This window comes from Ctenopharyngodon idella, chromosome 20 (assembly GCF_019924925.1).
Source record: "Ctenopharyngodon idella isolate HZGC_01 chromosome 20, HZGC01, whole genome shotgun sequence".
NCBI classification, from domain to species: Eukaryota; Metazoa; Chordata; class Actinopteri; order Cypriniformes; family Xenocyprididae; genus Ctenopharyngodon; species Ctenopharyngodon idella.
Genome location: NC_067239.1, coordinates 27702015 through 27722981, shown reverse-complemented (window position 1 = coordinate 27722981; position 20967 = coordinate 27702015). Strand labels below are relative to the sequence as shown.

The 20967-nt window shown below is 36.2% G+C and overlaps 1 protein-coding gene across 5 annotated transcripts in view; it reads left to right on the top strand.

The window, feature by feature from the left end:
- The window catches only part of runx2b (RUNX family transcription factor 2b), a 53352-nt gene that overhangs the window by 16326 nt on the left and 16059 nt on the right, over positions 1-20967 (top strand). For 3 of the 5 annotated variants that reach the window (XM_051875608.1, XM_051875605.1, XM_051875610.1), the window contains exons 3-5: positions 3459-3715; positions 5090-5246; positions 8424-8528. In XM_051875608.1, coding sequence (XP_051731568.1) covers positions 3459-3715; positions 5090-5246; positions 8424-8528 — 519 coding nt within the window. Of the gene's footprint in view, positions 1-3433; positions 3716-5089; positions 5247-8423; positions 8529-20967 lie in introns of all 5 variants that reach the window. The other 2 variants (XM_051875606.1, XM_051875607.1) reach the window with 2 other exon arrangements.

Genomic DNA, 20967 nt, shown 5'->3' with positions numbered 1-20967 from the left:
CATTAAAGCCCTGGAGCTCAGTGTCTCTTCGTGTTTACATTACCAGTCAACAATGGTTTCTTTGTCTCGTGTCATCACTTATAATTCGCCGTGAGGGGGGCAAGTGTTGCTGCCGGATTTTTTTGCATGACTACTTGTCTGGTTGTGTTGAAACCGGCCTCTTGCAGCCGTTTCTGATGAGCAACCCGCGCTGGATTACGCTGTCAGCTCGGCGTATCACGACATCAGCAGATAAGGGTTCGGTTACGTTCGGCTTATCACATCATCAGCGTTTGAGCTGGTTCAAATCCAGCTCGAGTGTCTGGTGACGAGCAGCTCGGAATAGCGCGCGCGTGGTAATCCCGGGTTCTTGCTCGGTGGATGCCTTCTAACCCCTCATCTTTGTAGCACATCATAGCCAGCTGTGTGGGCTCCGTTTGGCTCATTAGGAGATCAAACGAGACGCCCAAAAAGAAGTGGGCAGAGCTCTCGAGGCACTCAAATCACGTGCGTTCGCTCCACGCTGATATTGCTGGCAGATGGCGGCCATACTGTACCGGCAAAGTGGATTCAGATGTGATAAATGCTCTTTGATATCTCGTGGTGTATATGATTTAACACGCCTCTCTGTTTAGACATGTTGACAGTTGCTTTATTTCTCTTATTAAGTTTTATTTGCATCATTGTTTCATTGATAGCCATGAATCTCACATGCAGGGACTGTTTGGCATCCATCTACGAGGAATTATTAATCAATTTTCATCAAGATTGATTTTATTTCCCAAACAAATCAGTGATTGAGATTTGAACAAAAATCAGGCAAACTGTTGGAATAATACCTTTGTGAATTCAATTATATCTACTCTGATTTATCTTTTTGGGAATTGAAAATTGATCTTTAATAACGTTGGGCAATCTTGAACACATTTTTGGTGCTCAGGGCAAACGGAGAGGCATGTAATTCAATCGCAACTTGTATAACTCAACCAATTTTTTCTCTGTCTTAACGATGTGCCAGATGCATGTCAGTGCTTCCTGAAGCTTTTTCTATGCCTCCCACATACAAAAGACTCGCAATGTACCCAAGAGACCATCGCCACCCCCACTCATGCCACCCTGCAAGACTTTCATACAGTTTATGCGAGCAATACTAAGCTACTTTACCTTGTTTTCTAGCTGTAGTTATGAATATGTATTCCTAAACAAGCAGTCATCACTTTTGATTTTGTTAGTTTTGCAGTTGCTTTCGGTTGGTTTGTTGTTGTTTTTCATGACAAAATGGCAAATAGGATCTGAAGGTGTTTGCTGGAGGATACTATATTGTAAATGTCTTGGTTGTTCTTTATGTTCTTTCACATTTTTTCTTCTCTTCAGGAACATGTTTAAAGCATATGCTTTTCCGTACTACTGAAATATTAGGTTAAGCTGAAGGAGGTCCCAAGACAAACATTCAGCAAAATTTTGATTGACGGCTGTCACCGAGTGAGCCAGTTTGATTTCTCTTGCAGGGTTCTGCCAAGGATAATTAGATGCTTTGTTTATATCCTATTTTGTTTATTGGCTGTGTCTGTGTTTCCATCAAAATTATGGACCTATTATTCCAATGATTTTTTAAATGTGTGAAACATATTGCAACACTTATGACTTGAGTTAATCACAATCCGTGAGCCTGTCGAGTCAGAGGGAGAGATTGCCATCTACAGTATCACTGAGAGATGAAGAGTTAGGGTTATTAGATGACATGTATTTTAGTTGCACTGCCAGAACGTGGAAGACTGTGTGTGGATACTTTGAGAAACTCAAAGGGTGTTAAAACTGCAGCCTATTTAGTCTGTGCTTTATGGGGTAGAAGTGTGTGTTGAAAGTGTATAATATGATTCAGAAAATATTCTGCCATTATGGCTCACTCAAATTATCCCAGCATGTTGCTCTGTGAGTCACACTTTCTTAGACTGAGATATGAGACGTTTTCAGTTAAACTCCATTTCAGTTTCTTTAATTAAATGCTGTTCTTTATGGATAGGATTTTTTTTTTTTTATAAGATGTCACGTGTTTTAAATGTTATACATTTAATAATTATAGTATTTGTCAGCCAAAACAATAATTTGATATTTTATGTTCATTTTTACGGTTAAATAAATTGTTTTACTGTTAAATTTTGATTTAAAAAAAAAAAGCTTAGAATATTAATGGCAGGATCCGTTGTGACAATATAGTTATTGGGGCATGTTGTCACAAAAAGGTCAACGTGTTTTTCATGGGCTATAATAGTGAAGACATTAAATTATGTGCCTTTATTAAGACATGTGACAGCAGATTACCAATACAGATATAGATATAGCCTATAAAGTGAAATCGGTAGCTTACTTTCTAAAATTCTAAATCTACATTTGAAAATTTCCAATTAGCCTTTTTCCAGTGTCTGAAAAAACTCAACATACTCAATATAAGTCAATATTGTGAAGTTCTTCTTAATCATCATGTGTGGTTTTTCATTTTTGCATGCATATTCCATTGCCACTGTGCATAAAAGTACCTAATGTCCTTTCTGCGAGTGATTTCGTGGAAAACAAAATTATATGATATGTTCATAATTCAGTAATTGAATCTATTCAGGACCCACAGGGACAATTTCCCGTTTCATTTCAGACAGAAGTGATAATAGCAATGCAGTTTTAATCTTTCACATGCAGGCAAAGTTATAGACTAAAGATATGCATGATCATACTGTTGAGTTGACTTCAGTTGAATTTTTTTGATGTGATCGGGACATCACGTGTTTGAGTGGCATCACTCTAATGATTGCATGATGCTGGAACTATATGAACCACACAAAAGAGAAATCCCTGTCTTCAAAGACCAACCACATTGGAAGCAACAAACATTTCGCCTCCTGAGCTCTTTTCATCCTCAAAGCTTAATTTGATCCTGCGCTCTCCAGGGAGCGCTATTAGAGAGAACTTCACTGATCCTACACACCAGAGACAAAACATCACCTTATATTTATTATTATCGAGGCTAATATAACACATATTGTTTATATGAGATGAAATCCGACTGTCTGTATACATCTTTATCCGGAGTAAAAGCGATTGCGTGATTACGCGCTCTAGTGACGCGGATAACACCCACGTTTTCTGTTATTTTTTTTGTTTTTTTTTAGACAATTTGTCTAATCCACTATGATAAGATTCATACAATCTTAAAACTTTTTTTCAGAGACCTGACTAAACCGTACACATTCACCTTGTGGCGGTGAATTAAGCGCCTTTTAATACAGGAAACGTAGTTAATGACGACTGCGCGCAAAGCGCCAATTGAAGTCTGGTTGAGTGTGTGTAACCCGCAGCACTTCCCAAACTCATCAGACTGCAGCGCTGAGCGCACGGAGAGGGACTGACGGCGCTCCATATACGCAAACAGAGGACATAAGTTAGTCTTCGGCTAATTTAGACTGTTGTGATGCGCATTCCCGTAGATCCCAGCGCCGGCCGGAGGTTCAGTCCGCCGGTGTCGGTGAAGATGAATGATGTGAACTCGAGCGCAGGACAGCAGCAGCAACAGCAGCATGACAGCGCGGTGGTGCCAAGACTCCGCGCGCAAGAGAACCGCTCCATGGCCGAGATCATCGCCGACCACCCCGCCGAACTGGTTCGGACCGACAGTCCAAACTTTCTCTGCTCGGTTTTGCCTTCTCATTGGAGGTGTAATAAAACCCTACCGGTTGCGTTTAAGGTAAGAACTTGTTTTAAAATATTCCTCTTGGAAAATGCGTTAGTCTTTATGACTACATAAATTGTAGTAGCTAATTTATTAGAGTGACTTTATATGTCATAGTTATGTGCTAGCTATAATGTAAAGTGTTTCGGCGATTATTGTGTGTTAGTTTTTAGGTTGGCATAACTTTGTCAAGTGAAAAATGTGAAGCTTGTGCTTGTCAAATTTTCCATGTTTTAACACTTCTGACTGCACTGAGAAATAAGAATAGAATTACAATAATATAATGTCTTAATTTAATAAAACATATTTAAACATTATTAATAATACATAATAGTGTAGCATGTGCTAGGAATTGAGATTACTTGTATATTTTTGTTATTATTTATAATACTAATTTCTTTGCTATCCCTAAGGCTTAAATTTAAACAAAAAGTACTTCATATAATTGTATTAATTTCAGTCAGTTTTGCTGAATGTGTCTATTTTGTCATGGATAGTTAGTGTGTCAGTCGACTGAATTGTGCCTTTGTACCATTTATACTCTAGTAAGAGTGTGTGAACAGAATTTTTTTCTTTATAAGCAGAGGAGACTTTACTGGAACAAAGCTTCATTTAATAAGAAATAATGACACTGCTCTGGCATTATTCACTGTTTGATGTGCAATTCTGGCCTGTGGCAGAATCATTGCTCTTGGCTCATGTTTATGGTCAGGCCTGTGCAGGTGTGGTTAGCTATTATGTAATTGCCAGATTAGTAGCTAGATTAGTAATGATGAAATAGAATTTCAAGCTCATATGCAAATATATCGCTTTAGGTGCAATATGCTGACTCATGTACCCACTGTACTAATGCAGTCTGATTCAATTTTAAAATGTTAAATAACAATAATGATAGAAAGTCAGACGGCATAGACATGCAATAAATTATTTAATAAATTATTATTTTTATGTCAACACTGTGAAAAAGAATTGTTGGTTTAACTTAATAAAGTAAGTTACCTGGTCACCTTAAAATTTTGAGTTCAGTGAAATTAAAAATTTGAGTTAATACAACAGAAACTCAAAATATTATGTTATCTGAACCACATAAATTATCTAAGTTGATTTGATGAAAGAAAAAATGTTGTGATAACAAATCATGAAAATTATTTTTTTTTTTACAGTGAACACCTTCAATCATGCATTGAAACCCAAATGCATTAAAAGTTAAAACTTTAAACAAAAAAAATTCTTTCCATGTTAAATCTGCATAAATACAAACAATCTTCAATTGTTTGCATGTAATCCTGCTATTAAATAATAATCAGAAGTCACAGGATCTGTCTGAAGAAGCTCTTGCATATGCGCACATGCACTGTTTGAAGCGTTGCATCATGGTCCTGTCCGCAGGTGGTGGCCCTGGGAGAGGTTCCTGATGGGACGGTGGTCACAGTGATGGCTGGGAATGATGAGAATTATTCAGCTGAGCTCAGGAATGCCTCAGGAGTTATGAAGAACCAGGTGGCCCGCTTCAATGACCTGCGCTTTGTGGGTCGAAGCGGAAGAGGTCAGTCCACTTTTTGAGAAATATTTAGATAGTTTTCTGATTGTTGAAATTATTTAAGTCCTTTATCATGCAGGTTACATTGGGAATGTATTTATATCCAGGGTGGTTTGCATTTGTGCAGAAAATCAAAATGAGCTTAACTGTCACTCAAAAATTTGGCCACACCTTTTTTATTATTACTGCTTTCGTGTTAGAATATTGATTGCTATCAAATCATGAAATATCCAAAGTGTTGGAATGATGTATGGTAAACTTCATAAAGTAAGTTACCTGGTTGCCTTAAAAAATTTGAGTTAATACAATGAAGGTGATTGGTTTAATCAACAGAAACCCAAGATATTGTGTTATCTGAACCACATTAATTATCTAAGTTGATTTGACAAAAGAAAAAATGTGATTACAATTGTGATAACAAATTATGAAAATAATTTTTACAGTGTATTTATCTACAAAAGTATTTTGCATAAACTTTTACATCATAAGGTTTTGAACATCATGAGGAACTTCAGTCAAGCATGTTCAAACAATGAACAAGTTTACTTCTGTTTAAACAGGCTTACCATATTCCAGATTACATTATCTCAACCGTGCGTTTTTCTATTAAGAGTAATCATTTTGTGTTTATCTACACTTGCGCAATGTCATGTGGAGAAATCCTCCAGGGAGATTTGGTAACGGAGGCACGCGGTCACACCGGGACACATGACATTCTTAGAATAATTATAGTCAGTCTGTGTACTGAGCTATCAGTTACGAGCCAACACCGTTGTGAAACCACATCACCGCATTGGCGGTAAGAATGCACTCATTAAATTACAGGTCTGTGTGCGTTCTGCACTAAGGTTTCTCATACCATCGACGGCAACTTAGGTGCCTGTGTAGCAGTCTTTTGTGTGTTGGATAATTTTACATATTGCTTAGATCATTTTTTGGGGGTAAAGCGTTAAATTCTGTGCTTTTAGAATCACTGCACGAAATAAAAAAAAATTAAAAAAACGATTTTTCCAGTCTGCCATATAGAGCAACATTCGGGTTTCAGAAATAAAAACTCCAATTGTTTTCTCCATAGAGAAATTTATAAACAAACCCTGAGCTATGAGGTTGTTAATCAATGGTATTTGTTTCAGTTGAAGCCGTCAGCCTGTCAACTAATTTTTAAAATAATCGTGTTTAACAGCGGAATTTGTGGTGGAAAAACTACATTAGCCATGATGCTGTACAGAAAATTTCACCAATCAGAGAGTCGCCACAAGCAAAACACGCCAAAAGAGCTCCTAGCTCCACCTACTCTCACGTGAATGGTGTAACTGAGCCTTCCTTCTCCCTCAAAATACTTAAATATTTGTGTGTGTGTGTGTGTGTGTGTGTGGGTGTATATATATATATATATATATATATATATACACACAAATATTTAAGTATTTGAATGCCAAATTTGAGTATTTGAATGAATATATATATATATATATATATATATACATATACATATACATATACATACATATATATATATATATATATATATATATATATATATATATATATATATAACTTAAAATATATTGTTTTTAAATATATAATCAACATTTTTAAATGATGAGTACTTTCATATTTATGTACCATTTTTTTTATCTGGTTATGCTGTTCGCAATGCTTCATGGGATTGTAGTTTTTCCCCTCACTAAAGCCGTTAACAGTCTTGTACCTTTGTATTTTTGTCTGATTTTCAAATACTTTGTTGCTTTAAAATTGAAGTTTGTAATGTATGGAAGCTTGTTTCCGCCGTGAAATAAAAAATAAAAAAGGTAATTGTGACTTTTTATCTCACAATTCTGACTTTTTGTCTTGCAATTGCAATTATGACCTTTTTTCTCAGAATTGCGTGATATAATGTCAGAATTGCGTGATATAAAGTCAGAATTGTGTGATATAAAGTCAGAATTGTGAGATATAAACTCACAATTGCGTGTTGTGTCCAATTGATAGGGAAAAAAGACTGACGTTTTTTCTCAGAATTGTGAGTTTATATAATGCAGTTCTGACTTTATAACTCATAATTGTGTTTATATCTCGCAATTCAGAGAAAAAAAGTCAGAATTGTGAGATATAAAGTCATAATGGCGTGATGTAGTCACACAAGTCACAAAAAACTTGCAATTTTGACTCAATTCGGACTTTATAACTCGCAATTCTGACTTTATAACTCGCAATTGCAAGTTTAAATCTCAATTTTTTTTATTCAGTGGCGGAAACAAGCTTCAATAGTTATGATTTACCTCATAGCTGGTTGGCTTGGTTCATGGCTTAAAACGCTTTAACAAAGACTTTTTTCAAATCCATATGGGAGAAATAAATGGAAAAAATATTTCCGGAACAGCGCAGCTGAAAGTCAAACAGATAGCCACGCCCCCAAACTTTGGTTGAGCCAAATTGAAAACACTTTTTGAGACAGACCAACCTGCAAATAGCTTATTTATTGTTGTCCCTGCATGGGGAAAAGTGAAGAATTACACGCAAGAATTAAATAGCAACAGGAATCTTTTGGCTCCTTGATTCTTAAAGCTTCATGATTTTTGACACTTGAGATTTATTTGATTTTCAGAAGATTCCAGGGCAAGATGACATGCCATATATTGTATTACCAATATGTTCAAATTATTTTTACATTATGAGAGCCATTTGGTCGTATTTAATTATATTTTATGATCATAAGTCTTATGAAATCAGTGTCAGCAGATCTGTGCTTCTGTGTGGTGCTGAGATTCCACGCGTCTTGCCAGCTGTTTCCCAGCCTTGCCAAAGTATTCCACCCACTACTTCCTGTCTCCCCAGCAAACCAGGGGCATTCATGAGTAGGAACCATTGGAGCGTCACGTTAATACCTTGTTCCCCCGTGTTAAACCACCAGAGAGCACAAATTGTCTGGAAACAGTGTTTAGGGAAGTGAGCTGTCTAGATTGCTGATGATGCCACAGTGTAGCGTTGCACAATTTCCCAGCAGCCCACTGTCCTGTTTATGATCTCCTTTGTGAGAGCATTAAAATAAAACATACAGTTATGCTGAAGTCATTATCGCTAATAGCAAAATCTTTAAATATCCCCTGAATTATAAGCTCAAGGAGCTCAGTCTTGCTTTGACACCGAGTAAAGCCCTTAAATGTTTCTGTGTTTGCACAGGGAAGAGCTTCACCCTGACGATTACAGTATTCACAAACCCACCGCAAGTGGCCACTTACCACAGAGCCATTAAGGTCACGGTGGACGGACCGCGGGAGCCCAGGAGTGAGTACACCTTATATTACATACGGCTGTGACTAACCACATCCATGAGGCCTGTCATCACGTTCACCTCTCTGTTGGGCCGCAATCGCACCTCATCAAAGGCTTGCGGTCATTCGGTGCATGTGCTAGTGATTGATTTATTTATTTTTTGATTTCTGCCTCAATCGGTTTGTCATGAAATCATTGCCGAAGAAATTCTCTCTGAGTAAGACAGATTGATGACTTTAATTTTGCTTTGAACAGACTGGAGACTTGGTTTCAGGATTGCTCTTACTGTAATGGGGACTAAAAGTATAGTTATGATTTTTCAGTTTTATGTTTAAAAATATGAAAACGTACCACAATCCCTTCCATGACTAATGCTGAATTCATTGGATATATATACTATAATTTCTGAGAGCGAAAAGGGATATTCAGTGGAATAATTTTGCAAAGTTGTATGTGACGAGAGAGGAAAAACTTCACGTGGCTTGTGTTCATGAACGGATCACTAGATTTGGTTCTTTTCAATGAATCAGTTGAGCCAGTTGGTGAATCAAACACTGGAGTCATTGGACTGAATCTGTCAGACAACTCACTTCCTCATTGAATCGTTAGTCTAACTTACTGAACTGCAGATGATCATGTCCTACTTCAAATGAGTTGAGAGATATTACTGTGATGTGTACTTTTAGAAAGCTAAAAGTAGGTTAGTGAAACCGAAATCAGGTTATTCTGATTAGTTGTTGACATGACATGTGGCATAGTTAAAGATACATATACATAACAGACATTTAGAGTCTTGTTGTAATAATTATAAAGTCAACATGAATCAAAATTGGTATTAATATTTTATATGAATATTATTATAGGTATTAATATAGATATTAAGGTATTAATATTCTAGGTATTAATATTTTTCATCAGTGCATGTATTTCCAGTTATTATTATTTTTTGGTGTGTTGAATCTTCAAATATTATATATATATATATATATGATGAAGAATATTAATACCAGTTTTATCATTTAATATGAATATATAAATATATAAAAATATATTTTATATTCACACATATATATATATATATATATATATATATATATATATGTATATATGTATGTATGTATATGTGTGTGTGTGTGTGTGTGTGTGTGTATATATATATAACATGTATTTCCAGTTATTATTAATTTTTTGGTCTTTGTAATCTTTAAATTAATAAATTTATATATAAAATATTTGAAGATTTTATATATATATATATATTTAAGATTTGAAGATTACATATATTTTTAAATATGTAATCCTTTTATATAAATATTAATGTTTAAATTAACATTTAAATGTTATTTTAATAATATATAAAATATTAATATTTACTATGACTTTACATTTGAAATTATAACATTTAGGTATTTTATTTAGAATATTTTAAGTATTTTTTTGTGATATTTTATTTTTATATTTTATATATTAAAAAAAAAAATCCTCCAACATAAACTCCTGTGGGAAACACTGCAATGAACTGTGCACAGTAAGACCATAAATATGCATCTACAAAATAAAGAGTTCATTTTGAATTTTAAATTGACTATAGAAAATTCATACTTTTCCAAGTTGTTTCTGGTAGCCGGCTGGTCTGTCAGTGTTATCTTAATCAGCTGTCTGTCTGAGCGTTAGGTTAGTGTCTGCACAGAGGTTCTACCACGGTAACATTGTGCTTGCATCAGCTTGTTTTAATGGCACTTATAAAACAGCGGAAAAAAATCTACTACATCTGTCAGTGCCAACTGGTCTGGCAAGCAGCTGTTTTACTTTATTATGAAAAATATATACTTTCGTCTTGGCTTAGAAATCAAGCCTATCACATCCCTAACAACATTTCTGCCTCTCTTTTTCTCTCTGAATTTCAGACTATTCTCAATGAACACATATGGTACGAGTATTTAGAGGCACTTAGACACAACGGCTGTATATGGTCTTGATTCTTCATTGTATTACAATGGCCTCTAGCAACTACAGGCCTCGTCTTTGATGTTGAAGACTTCCTCTATTTCTGCCTTATCTATAAGTGAAGTTTTTGAAAGGCTTGCAGGCCGTGTTATTGTGCGTAGGAACAGATGAAAGGGTCGGTGTACCAGAGGTCTTTTACAGGGGGCTTTTTTGTGTAGTGCTGATCTGATATTGTAAAGCTCCTGTCTCGGCTTACAATATGCTGTCAGATTGCAATTAAGAATACCACGTCTGTGACAAACCGAAAGATTTCACATTCTACAGTTTTAAAGTTTAGTTCATAAATTCCACAGTATTGTCTGTATACTGCTTATTGTTTTTTAAAAGGAGAATGTGAAAGAGTATGCAGTGTTAAATATTTCAAACACTAGTATGCTACATGACCTCATTGTGTTTTATATTTAATTCAGTATTACCATATACACACTGCAGATAAATTCGGTTGTCAATTCACCTTTTAGTGCTTAAAGAGGTAGTTCACCCAAAAAAAATTATCCCATAACTTACTCACCCTCAAGCCACTCTAGGTGTAAATGACTTTCTTCTTTCAGACAAACACAATCAGAGTTATATTAAAAAATATACTGGCTCTTCCCAGCTTTATAATGTTAGTGAATGGGGCTCAAGATATTGAAGCCCAAAAAAGTGAATCTATCCATCATAAAAGTAATCCATACAGCTCCAGGGGGATAAAAAGGCCTTCTGAAGCAAAGTGATGCACTTTTGTAAGAAAAATATCTATATTTAAAACTTTATAAACTATAATCACTGACTTCCTCACTCTTCCACCGGAACTAGACTTGCGTACAGCCGTTACCGGAAGTGATTATTGGGATATTAAAAATGCATCGCTTCGCTTCAGAAGGCCTTTATTAAAGGATTACTACACTTTCAAATAAAAATTTCCTGATAATTTACTTACCCCCATGTCATCCAAGATGTTCATGTCCTCCTTTCTTCAGTCAAAAAGAAATTAAGGTTTTTGGTGAAAACATTCCAGGATTATTCTCCTTATAGTGGATTTCAATGGACTCCAAACGGTTGAATGTCAAAATTAGTTTTAGTGCAGCTTCAAAGGGCTTTAAATGATACCAGATGAGGAATAAGGGTCTTATCTAGTGAAACGATCGGTCATTTTCTTTAAAAAAATACAAATGTATATGCTTTATAAACACACATGATCGCCTTGCAAGTGCTTCGCCATTCCGCCTTCCGTATTCTTCAAAAAGCTTATGCTGTATGTCCTAAGCCTTCCCTATTCTACTCACGGAAAAAACGGAACTGGCGCGCGCTCGTTCCGTAAGTTGAATAGGATCCGGATGAATATTGTTGGTGTTACAGGGCTTGAATTGCGGGGTGGGATTGCACGTATTTCACATAATTTTACTCATTCCCGCAGATTTTGTTCATACCCAAAGTGTGTGCACTTAAAGCCGCCTCTCAGTACTAAATTGAGTTCTTTTTCGCTGCTTATTGCACTTAAACAGTCACAAAATAGCGAGTATTGAGAAAGTATTGAGAAAGAAACGCATGTGTAACAGAATAATATGTCCGAAGTAACTGTAATAAAATTGACTATTCATTGTGAGGTGTAAAATACTGTAATTTCTTTCTTACGTTGCAATCTAGCGGTTATTTTTCTTAAATGAGATTGCCTCGATAATGTATGCAGCCTTCAAAGGGTGCAGCCCCTGAATTGGGACACAGCCATTGTTGAAAAATCTCTCGGCTTCCGTATCCCAAACAAAACGCATTGGTGGGCGTGCTCTTTCTCTTGTTCTGGGTGATGTGTGTGTGCACGCTTATCAGGAAGAAGTGCCTATACAAGGAATTCCGCTCTGTTTTGACGTCATACAGGCCATACTCGAAAAAAACTCTCCGAAACCAGAAGTAGTGTATTTGGCACAGAAATACTCCGTCATACGTCCAACTCATGTTTTGAAACTTTGGCCATGTCTAGCATGAGAATGCAACTCTTTAACAGTGTAAATAAGTCAGAATGCATGAAATAGCATTACACCCCCCCTTTAATAAGTAACTACCTGTAGATAAGACAATTTGGTGTGTCTGTCCAGTGTACTTGTAGAACAAAACGTCAAAGCATTGTCAAGTTATGTTTACTGCAGGCTTTATTTTACTCATAAATCGAAAACCCCATTTTAAAACTCCATAAGAAAATCTCAAAGGAACCAGCGACGAATTAGACTTTCGGGTTCTGACGTCATACCTGCATCACTCTATGATCGTGTCACATCCTGTCTACTGAGATACTTTAATCTGATGGATTTTTGAAGGCAGTATAGATGTGTCCTTCGCTGCCTTCGATATCCCACAATCCTGTGTGTTCCATTCCATGACAGTTGAGCTAAAAAATAAATATGGCATCTAAATATTGAGAATGGTGTCCAGTTTGTGTGTAAAATTTAAATACCAAAGTCTTGAAGCATCTACAAGAACTTTGCAGCTGTTTGGAAATATTCTGAACACTTACTGCAATTAAAACGAGTCTTAAAGAGAGCAGTCATGCAACAAATGCAGCTATTGCATCAATTAAACAGAGACAAGAGGGAAATAAACGAACCCAGAAATAAATGAGCAGACTCAGACATCACCTGCGTCTGAGCATGTGCAGATGTCCATGCCATCCTTCTGGGACTAATCACGTGCCCTCTTAATAATTTCACATTTCTCACTCCGCACTGATTTTATCGAAGAACGCCTCATTTACAATTCTGCCTCATTAAACCTCAAATTGGTGTTAATGAGTATGGTAATTTGGGAAGAGGCCCGTCTCGCACGTTCAGACAATGCCTACAGTGTGCCGTCAGAATGTCCTGATGGAACATCTCTATGTGTTTATATTTTTTGAGAATCATAGAAATAACTGTAACATGTTTTTGTACATAAAATTGTTATTATTTCAGTCAAAATATCCTCATTATGTCTAGTACAGGTGGCTGTAATGTTCGTTTGGGTCGTGTTTTTCCTCGTTCACCACACAGGCCTCATTCTGAGGCTGATATCCAGTACAGGAAGTGTATTAATGTGTTTGTGTATTTAATAGATCTTGATGGGTGCCATATGAACTGTGAATCAATAGGGCCAGGAAAGCGCTAGACAATGAGAGCGTTGAGTATTTCTCTGTGACAGACGTCTCTCAGTGAGTTTGCTTCTTGATTGGCTCACACATGGGGTTTTCTCTTAGCCAGTACATACACCTGTTTTTTATTGCAGTTGTATCATAACAGTGCTGGCCTGCTGTCTTAACATTTGAATCAAATTATGGAGAGAGTGTTTTGTTATTTTAAAGGTTATTTCAAGAATGAGAGTCACGGATATGTCGCAGCTACTTGTTGTTAAATGGCTGCCGTACTGTAAGCTGACGAACATCTGAATGGAATAAACAATGCTGATATTTTGTTTTGTTTTGTTTTATTATTATCGTTTTTTAAGATTCAAGGTCATTGTTACTACATGTATTAATTTGCTGGACAACTTTGTACTTTATTTCTTTCCATTATATTTTTTATATATGAAATAACTCCATTAATAAAAGTAAACAAAGTTTATATATACACTACCGTTCAAGAGTTTGGGGTTGGTAAGAGTTTTTGATGATTTTTGATGCTCAACAAGGCTGCATTTACTGGATCAAAAATACAGTAAAAACAGCAATATTTCACAGTAGTGGTATTGAGTAATATTATTAGAATTTAAATAACTGTTTTATATTTTATAATGAAATTTATACCTGTGATCAAAGCTAAAATTTCACCATAATTACTCCAGTCTTCAGTGTCACATGATCCTTCAGAAATTATTCTAATATGCTGATTTGCTGCTCAAGAATCATTTCTTATTATTATCAATGATGAAAACAGTGAAATTGTGATATTTTTTTCTTTTTGATGAATTTAAAAGTTTAAAAGAACTAAGCTGCGACATCAGTATAAATTTCTTTAAAAAAAATCTAACTGACCCTAAACTTTTGAGTGGTAGTGTATATATTTTTAATATTTTTAAAATAGTCCTTTTTTTAAAGTATCAATTTGTCCTGTAATTAAAGTCATGTCTATTTTGAACTGATATATTTATACATTTGAAACTATATGTACAATTTGATTACATAAATATTATTCATTTACCCTTCAATGTTGTGCTAAAACATCAAAACTGTACTTTCCATAGAACATAAATGCTTTTATGTCATATTTTTCAATTTACTGTAATTAAATGTTATTTTATATTTTTTTAATATATTATATCGGTAACACTTTACAAAAACGTTCATTAGTTAAACATTAGTTAATATATGAACTAACATGAACTAACCATGAGCAATACATTTGTTACTGTATTTACTAATCTTCATTAACGTTTGTTAATGAAAATACAGTTGTTCATTGTTTGTTCATGTTAGTTCACAGTGCATTAACTAATATTAACAAGATTTTAATAATGTATTAATAAATGTTGAAATTAACATCAACAAAGATTAAAGGGTTAGTTCACCCAAAAATGAAAATTCTGTCATTTATTACTGACGCTCATGCCGTTCCACACCCGTAAGACCTTCGTTAATCTTCAGAACGCAAATTGAGATATTTTTGTTTAAATCAGATGGCTCCATGAGGCCTACATAGGGAGCAATGACATTTCCTCTCTCAAGATCCATAAAGGTACTAAAAACATATTTAAATCAGTTCACGTGAGTACAGTGGTTCAATATTAATATTATAAAGCGACGAGAATATTTTTGTTGCGCCAAAAAAAACAAAATAACGAATTATTTAGTGATGGCCGATTTCAAAACACTGCTTCAGGAAGCTTCGGAGCATTATGAATCAGCATGTCGAATCTGCAGTTCGGAGCGCCAAAGTCACGTGATTTCAGCAGTTTGGCAGTTTGACACGCGATCCGAATCATGATTCGACACGCTGATTCATAACGCTCCGAATCTTCCTGAAGCAGTGTTTTGAATTCGGCCATCACTATAATAAGTCGTTTTTTTTTTTTTTTTTTGGCGCACCAAAAATATTCTCGTCGCTTTATAATATTAATATTGAACCACTGTACTCACATGAACTGATTTAAATATGTTTTTAGTTCCTTTATGGATCTTGAGAGAGGAAATGTTATTGCTCCCTATGCAGGCCTCACGGAGCCATCGGATTTAAACAAAAATATCTTAATTTGTGTTCCGAAGATTAACGAAGGTCTTACGGGTGTAAAACGGCACGAGGGTGAGTAATTAATGACAGAATTTTCATTTTTGGGTGAACTAACCCTTTAATAAATGCTGCAGAAGTGCAGTTCATTATTAGTTCATGTTAACTAATGTTGTTTACTAATGTTAACTAATGAACCTTATTGTAAAGTGTTACCATTATATTTTATATATACGTGACTCGTGCTGGCAAAATGAGTCACAATGAGCAAATTTTCAAAAATGAGTTATTGTCATTCTCACATTCTCTATTAAAATCCGACAAAAAATGACTGAGCTACACCTGTTTGAAGTCGATAGAGTCAGCAAAGTCAATTTTGAGAAAAATCGAGGTTCCAAAACAAAATCACCTAGCAACCATACCTTAAAATCCCTGGTAATACCACCAAATTTAGCACAAACCAACTCAAAAGCCATATCTATAGGAAAAAAATATATACATATTAAAATTGTTTCCCATGATTCCACAATTGTTTGATTAATGAAACAGACAGCCTATATATTAAGACCTACTGTACCAAAAGGATCTAATATATTGTTACACATCAGAAGCTTTTCCCCAACAGTTAACCAAATGTTCACTTAAGACATAACAGATCATTTTTGCATGAATACTCGCCAAGACAGATTTTTTGAAATACTGTAATTCTGTGTATATATCGGGATTGCACGCTGTCTGAGACGTCTTTGTGTGTGCGCTTCGGATCTGTCAGTCAGTGTGAGTAAGATTGTTTTGTTTACATCAGCATTAGTTTGAAAATCACATTTCATTGCTTCAGACTCATGATATTGAGAAATTGCTATAAAGTTGGAATGCTGCACTTTAAAATGATACCAAACTTGTGCTGAGGGAAACGCCAGTCGTCGAGAAGCGAGCAGAGAAAAACTGCATTTTTCATGGTCAAAGGAAAGGTACCCCTCTCAGAAAACATACAAATAGATACGTTTAGATATTTAATTGCTATTTGGAGCATTGGGATCACTAGGCAAGGGCTTAATGAACTAATTTTTGTGAAAACCTCAATTTCGACCAAAATTGACATTTTCACTTGTTTTGCCTGCTGCTCGAAATTAGCCTGTGTGCATTCAGACTCATTTTGCCAGCACGGGTCACATATGATATTTCTTTAACTTGTCAGCAGTGCCAATAAATAAGAAATAGAAGTGTGATTTCAAAAGCACTTCAGCATGTGTGTTCCTTGTACGGGTGACTCCAGGAAAAATAGGGGTCAAATGTCATGTAACTTAAAAACAGCATTTTATTGGTTACGTTAAACTATGCCTTAATAAATCCAACAATGCAATATAATGTGTATATTTGCAAAACATTGTGCTTTTCTATCTTTTGCCAAATGAAATGTCTGTTCTCTCAGAATCAAATCCATGGCGTTGATATTGTTAGTTCCTGGCTCTAGAAGAAAATTCCTTGTGCTTGTGGGGAAATTATTTGGTCCCCATGAGGAAAACAGCTTATAAATCATACTAAGTGATGTTTTTTGAAAATGTAAAAATGCAGAAAGTTTTCTGTGATGGGTAGGTTTAGGGGTAGAGGATAGAATATACAGTTGTACAGTATAAAAAATCATTATGCCTATGGAACATCCCCATAAAACATAGAAACTCAACGTGTGTGTGTGTGTGTGTGTGTGTGTGTGTGTGTGTGTGTGTGTGTCTAATAGCACTCATTAAGCGTCATTTGATCTAATAGTCGGGGTGGAGTTGGTTAAACTAACATACCTGTGTAATTATGGATTCAGTGTTAGACTGTCACTCTGTGTAACACCTATAGGAAGTGCTCTATGCATCTTTGTCTTTCCACAGCTCAATCACAGCAGTCAAACGGCACGACTGTTAGAAGTACCAGAGACCGCAAGTAAATCTGCTCAAAATCCCCTTTCAAGCGCATTTGCTTGAAGCTAAAATCCCAAATCTGACACATGAGTCTCATTGTTTTGACAATCTCACACATCAACAAGTTGAAAGAGGATAATAATTTAGCCTTAGCAATAACAGCAGCTGATATTACAGCACAAAAAAATGCCAGATTTGGCCCGTCACAAGGCGCTCCTTTCAAAACAGACCACACAAGACTGATAGACATTATTTAAGCTTACAATGAATGTAAAAAGAAGTCGGTTTCACTTAGCAGAGGCGTCACTTTGGGGCGAGTTAAGTTTACAATGGGAACTGCTCACATAAAACCAACCAAAACAAGAGAGGAGAAGAAGAGAAAAGCAGAACCGCAGGCTCGATCCGTTCAGCCTGCGTGTGAAGGTGCCAACCACCGAGGTCGCGGGCTCAGGCTGTGCGTGTTTGCATCTGATTTGGATAGTTGCTGCGTACATCAGTGCTGCTTCATTAGAAGTCGAGGAACGCTGATGGCGCCCTGTTCCGAGTCACATTGCTTTCATATCCGCATGGAGGTGATGAAGAAGTGTGCCTGCGGTTTGAAAAGGGCTGAGGGCCTTGTGCGTCTTGTGAGTGTGTGTCTGTACCCCTTCCCTGCTTGGCTTGCCTCCTAAATGCTGAAATGTAAAGACCACACAGACACCTGGCAACACTCCACAATAGCCTGGCTTTTTCCTCCCACTTTCCTTTTTCTCCTTCCCCTCACTCTTTCTCTGATTTTCTTTTCCAGTTTATTCCGTTCTTCCGCTGACTTTCTCAAAAACCCTGTTGATGACGGCCGGTGATGAATTTCCATAATTTCCGGGCCGCCCCAACTAGTGCATGTGCGTTGTCCAGACGTCAGTTCGATGCGAAAGATCTGTAAGATGTCTCTAAAACATTCCCTGTCGAATGTTAGAATGACGTTCAGCAGATGTTTTTGTGACATTTGCAGTGGCTTCGCCCACAGGTAGTGATGTCATATACGAATATTTGTTTTGGTTGAAATAGCATCCCTGACAGCAGAAGCTGATTTTACCAAATGCAACATGTTCCTGGATCAACATTCCAATCAACCGATCGGATTTGAGGGACAAGTTTACAGTTTATGTCAAGTTTAGGCTTACAACCAGGGTTTGGTGCTTCAGTGTTATTCATCTATCATTTCCCTCTGATTTTAGGGATAACTTATGGGGAAGGTTAGGTTTAGGGGTAGGGATATGGTTATGATTAAATTTTCGGATAGGAATGTTGTTGCAGGATCAACAAAATATGTTGACACAGGAACGCATCTAACTCTGCAAAATCAGGACGTGCGACGGAGACAGATGGTGAAAATGTTTTGGGTTATTTTAGACTTCACTCAAATACTAATTTTCTTTATTTTGACTTTTTTCATGCTGAAATATTACGCCTGACACAGAAAACATGAAAGAGAAGCCATTCCACAGCAAAAATACTAGAAAAAATATATAAAAAATGTCAATATTTTTTGGTTTATATATATATATATATATAATTTTTAACTTTTAAATTGTATTTATTTAGTAGACATTTGGCATTTTGATTTCATCTTCCTGCAAGTCACAGTTTAATTGACACTGACTGTGGCCTAAATTCATCAGTTCCTGTGTCCATTGCTCATTACCATCGGAATTCGTTATCGGATTATCAGTGTTTGTTTAGATTTCCTTGTCCAAACAGCCTTTCATGCTGTTCTTCGAATCGTCCAAAAGCCCTCGGATCATATATTTCACACTCATTTCATTTTTTTCATCCATTGTTCTTGGATCAGTTGATATGGCCATACAGACTCCCCTGTCATCAAAGGAAGCCTGAAAACAGGAATTACTCCATTATAATTCTTTTTGCTCTGTGATTCTCAACCTGAGATAAGATCTGTGTCAGCTGGAGACTGGGCCACATCCCACAGGGCCATTTAAACATCTGGAATGAATGTGTTAGCGCTTCCGCTCTGTGATTGGACAGGGAAGTGCTAGCTATCGAAAATCTCACTCCTCTGGCTGGGGGATGACAGGAATTTTTGGGACTTTCCCTCCAGCAGTGATTTCATCTGGTTTCCTGGCTCTCTTAAATACATCTCCTCATACAGATGATGTCCTTGTGCTCATTCCTTTACTGTATGTCACTAAGATATTTCGAGATCCTTAAAATGTCATGAAGCCCAAATTTCAGCAGGGGTAAGTTCTCAATACAATTTTGAAAAATGCACCAAAAAAGTAGACATGGAAATCTGTGGTCCAGCCACTAATTATCAAGTTAAAACAGCAACAAATCCACAAGAATACACATATATCAATTCATATCTCTAAGTTTGTATTCTGCATTGCTTTTCCTGGATAATTTTGACATTATTATAATATTGATTTAATTCACAATCACAAGTAGTGTTGTCACGGTACCAAAATGTCAGTAGTCGGTACCAATACCAGTAAAATTTTGCAGTTCTCTGTACCAATTTCGGTAACAGAGCAAAAACTTTAAAATATTTTGTCCCATTTTGTCTCATCCATTGGTTATCACTGTTTATCATCGAAGTTTCTGATTCAATCGCACATTTAAATATGGTTGTCAATCCAGACACTTGCAGTGTACATAGCAGCATTAAAAACTAAACTTGTATTCAGATAAATGGGTAATAAACAGAAAGAAAGAGAAGAGCCTTAGTTTATAATCACTAAGGCAGTAATTCTCTGTCATTAAAACTCCCGTTATAATAAAAAAGCTGTCCTAACTGTACAATGAATCCCTTATTTGCATCGTGTTTGCACTTTGTTGGTTATAATGAAAGGATTTGCGAGCGTGTGACTCGCACTGAACAAAACAAAACTTTGTGCGTTTTATTTTTGACAGTTTCCTTTATTATGTTAGGATAGCATAGAGTCGACAGGAAGCAAGGTGGGAGAGAGAGAGGGGGACGGGATCGGGAAAGGTCCGTGAGCTAGGATTTGAACTCAGGTTACCTGAAGCGCAACAACGCTATATGTCGGCATGCTGCCCACGAGGCTATCGGCGCAGACATCTTATGTGTTTTTATGCAGTCTCTTAGCACTACAGACTAGCAGCTCTGATGGGCCATTGCATTCACACCCTCAACAGATATGATTGTGATTGGCTACAATGCTCAACTCTTGTAAAAAAAACAAAACAAAAAAACACTGTAAAAAAAAAACCTTTGACGGTCAGAAAGCACTCAAACAAACATGAAAGAAAACAGCGTCTATCAGCAGGCACCGAATATACCTGGTACTACCGGCACTGCAGAAATGCTGGTACCATCAACTTTTTTTTTTTTTTTTTTTAGTACTG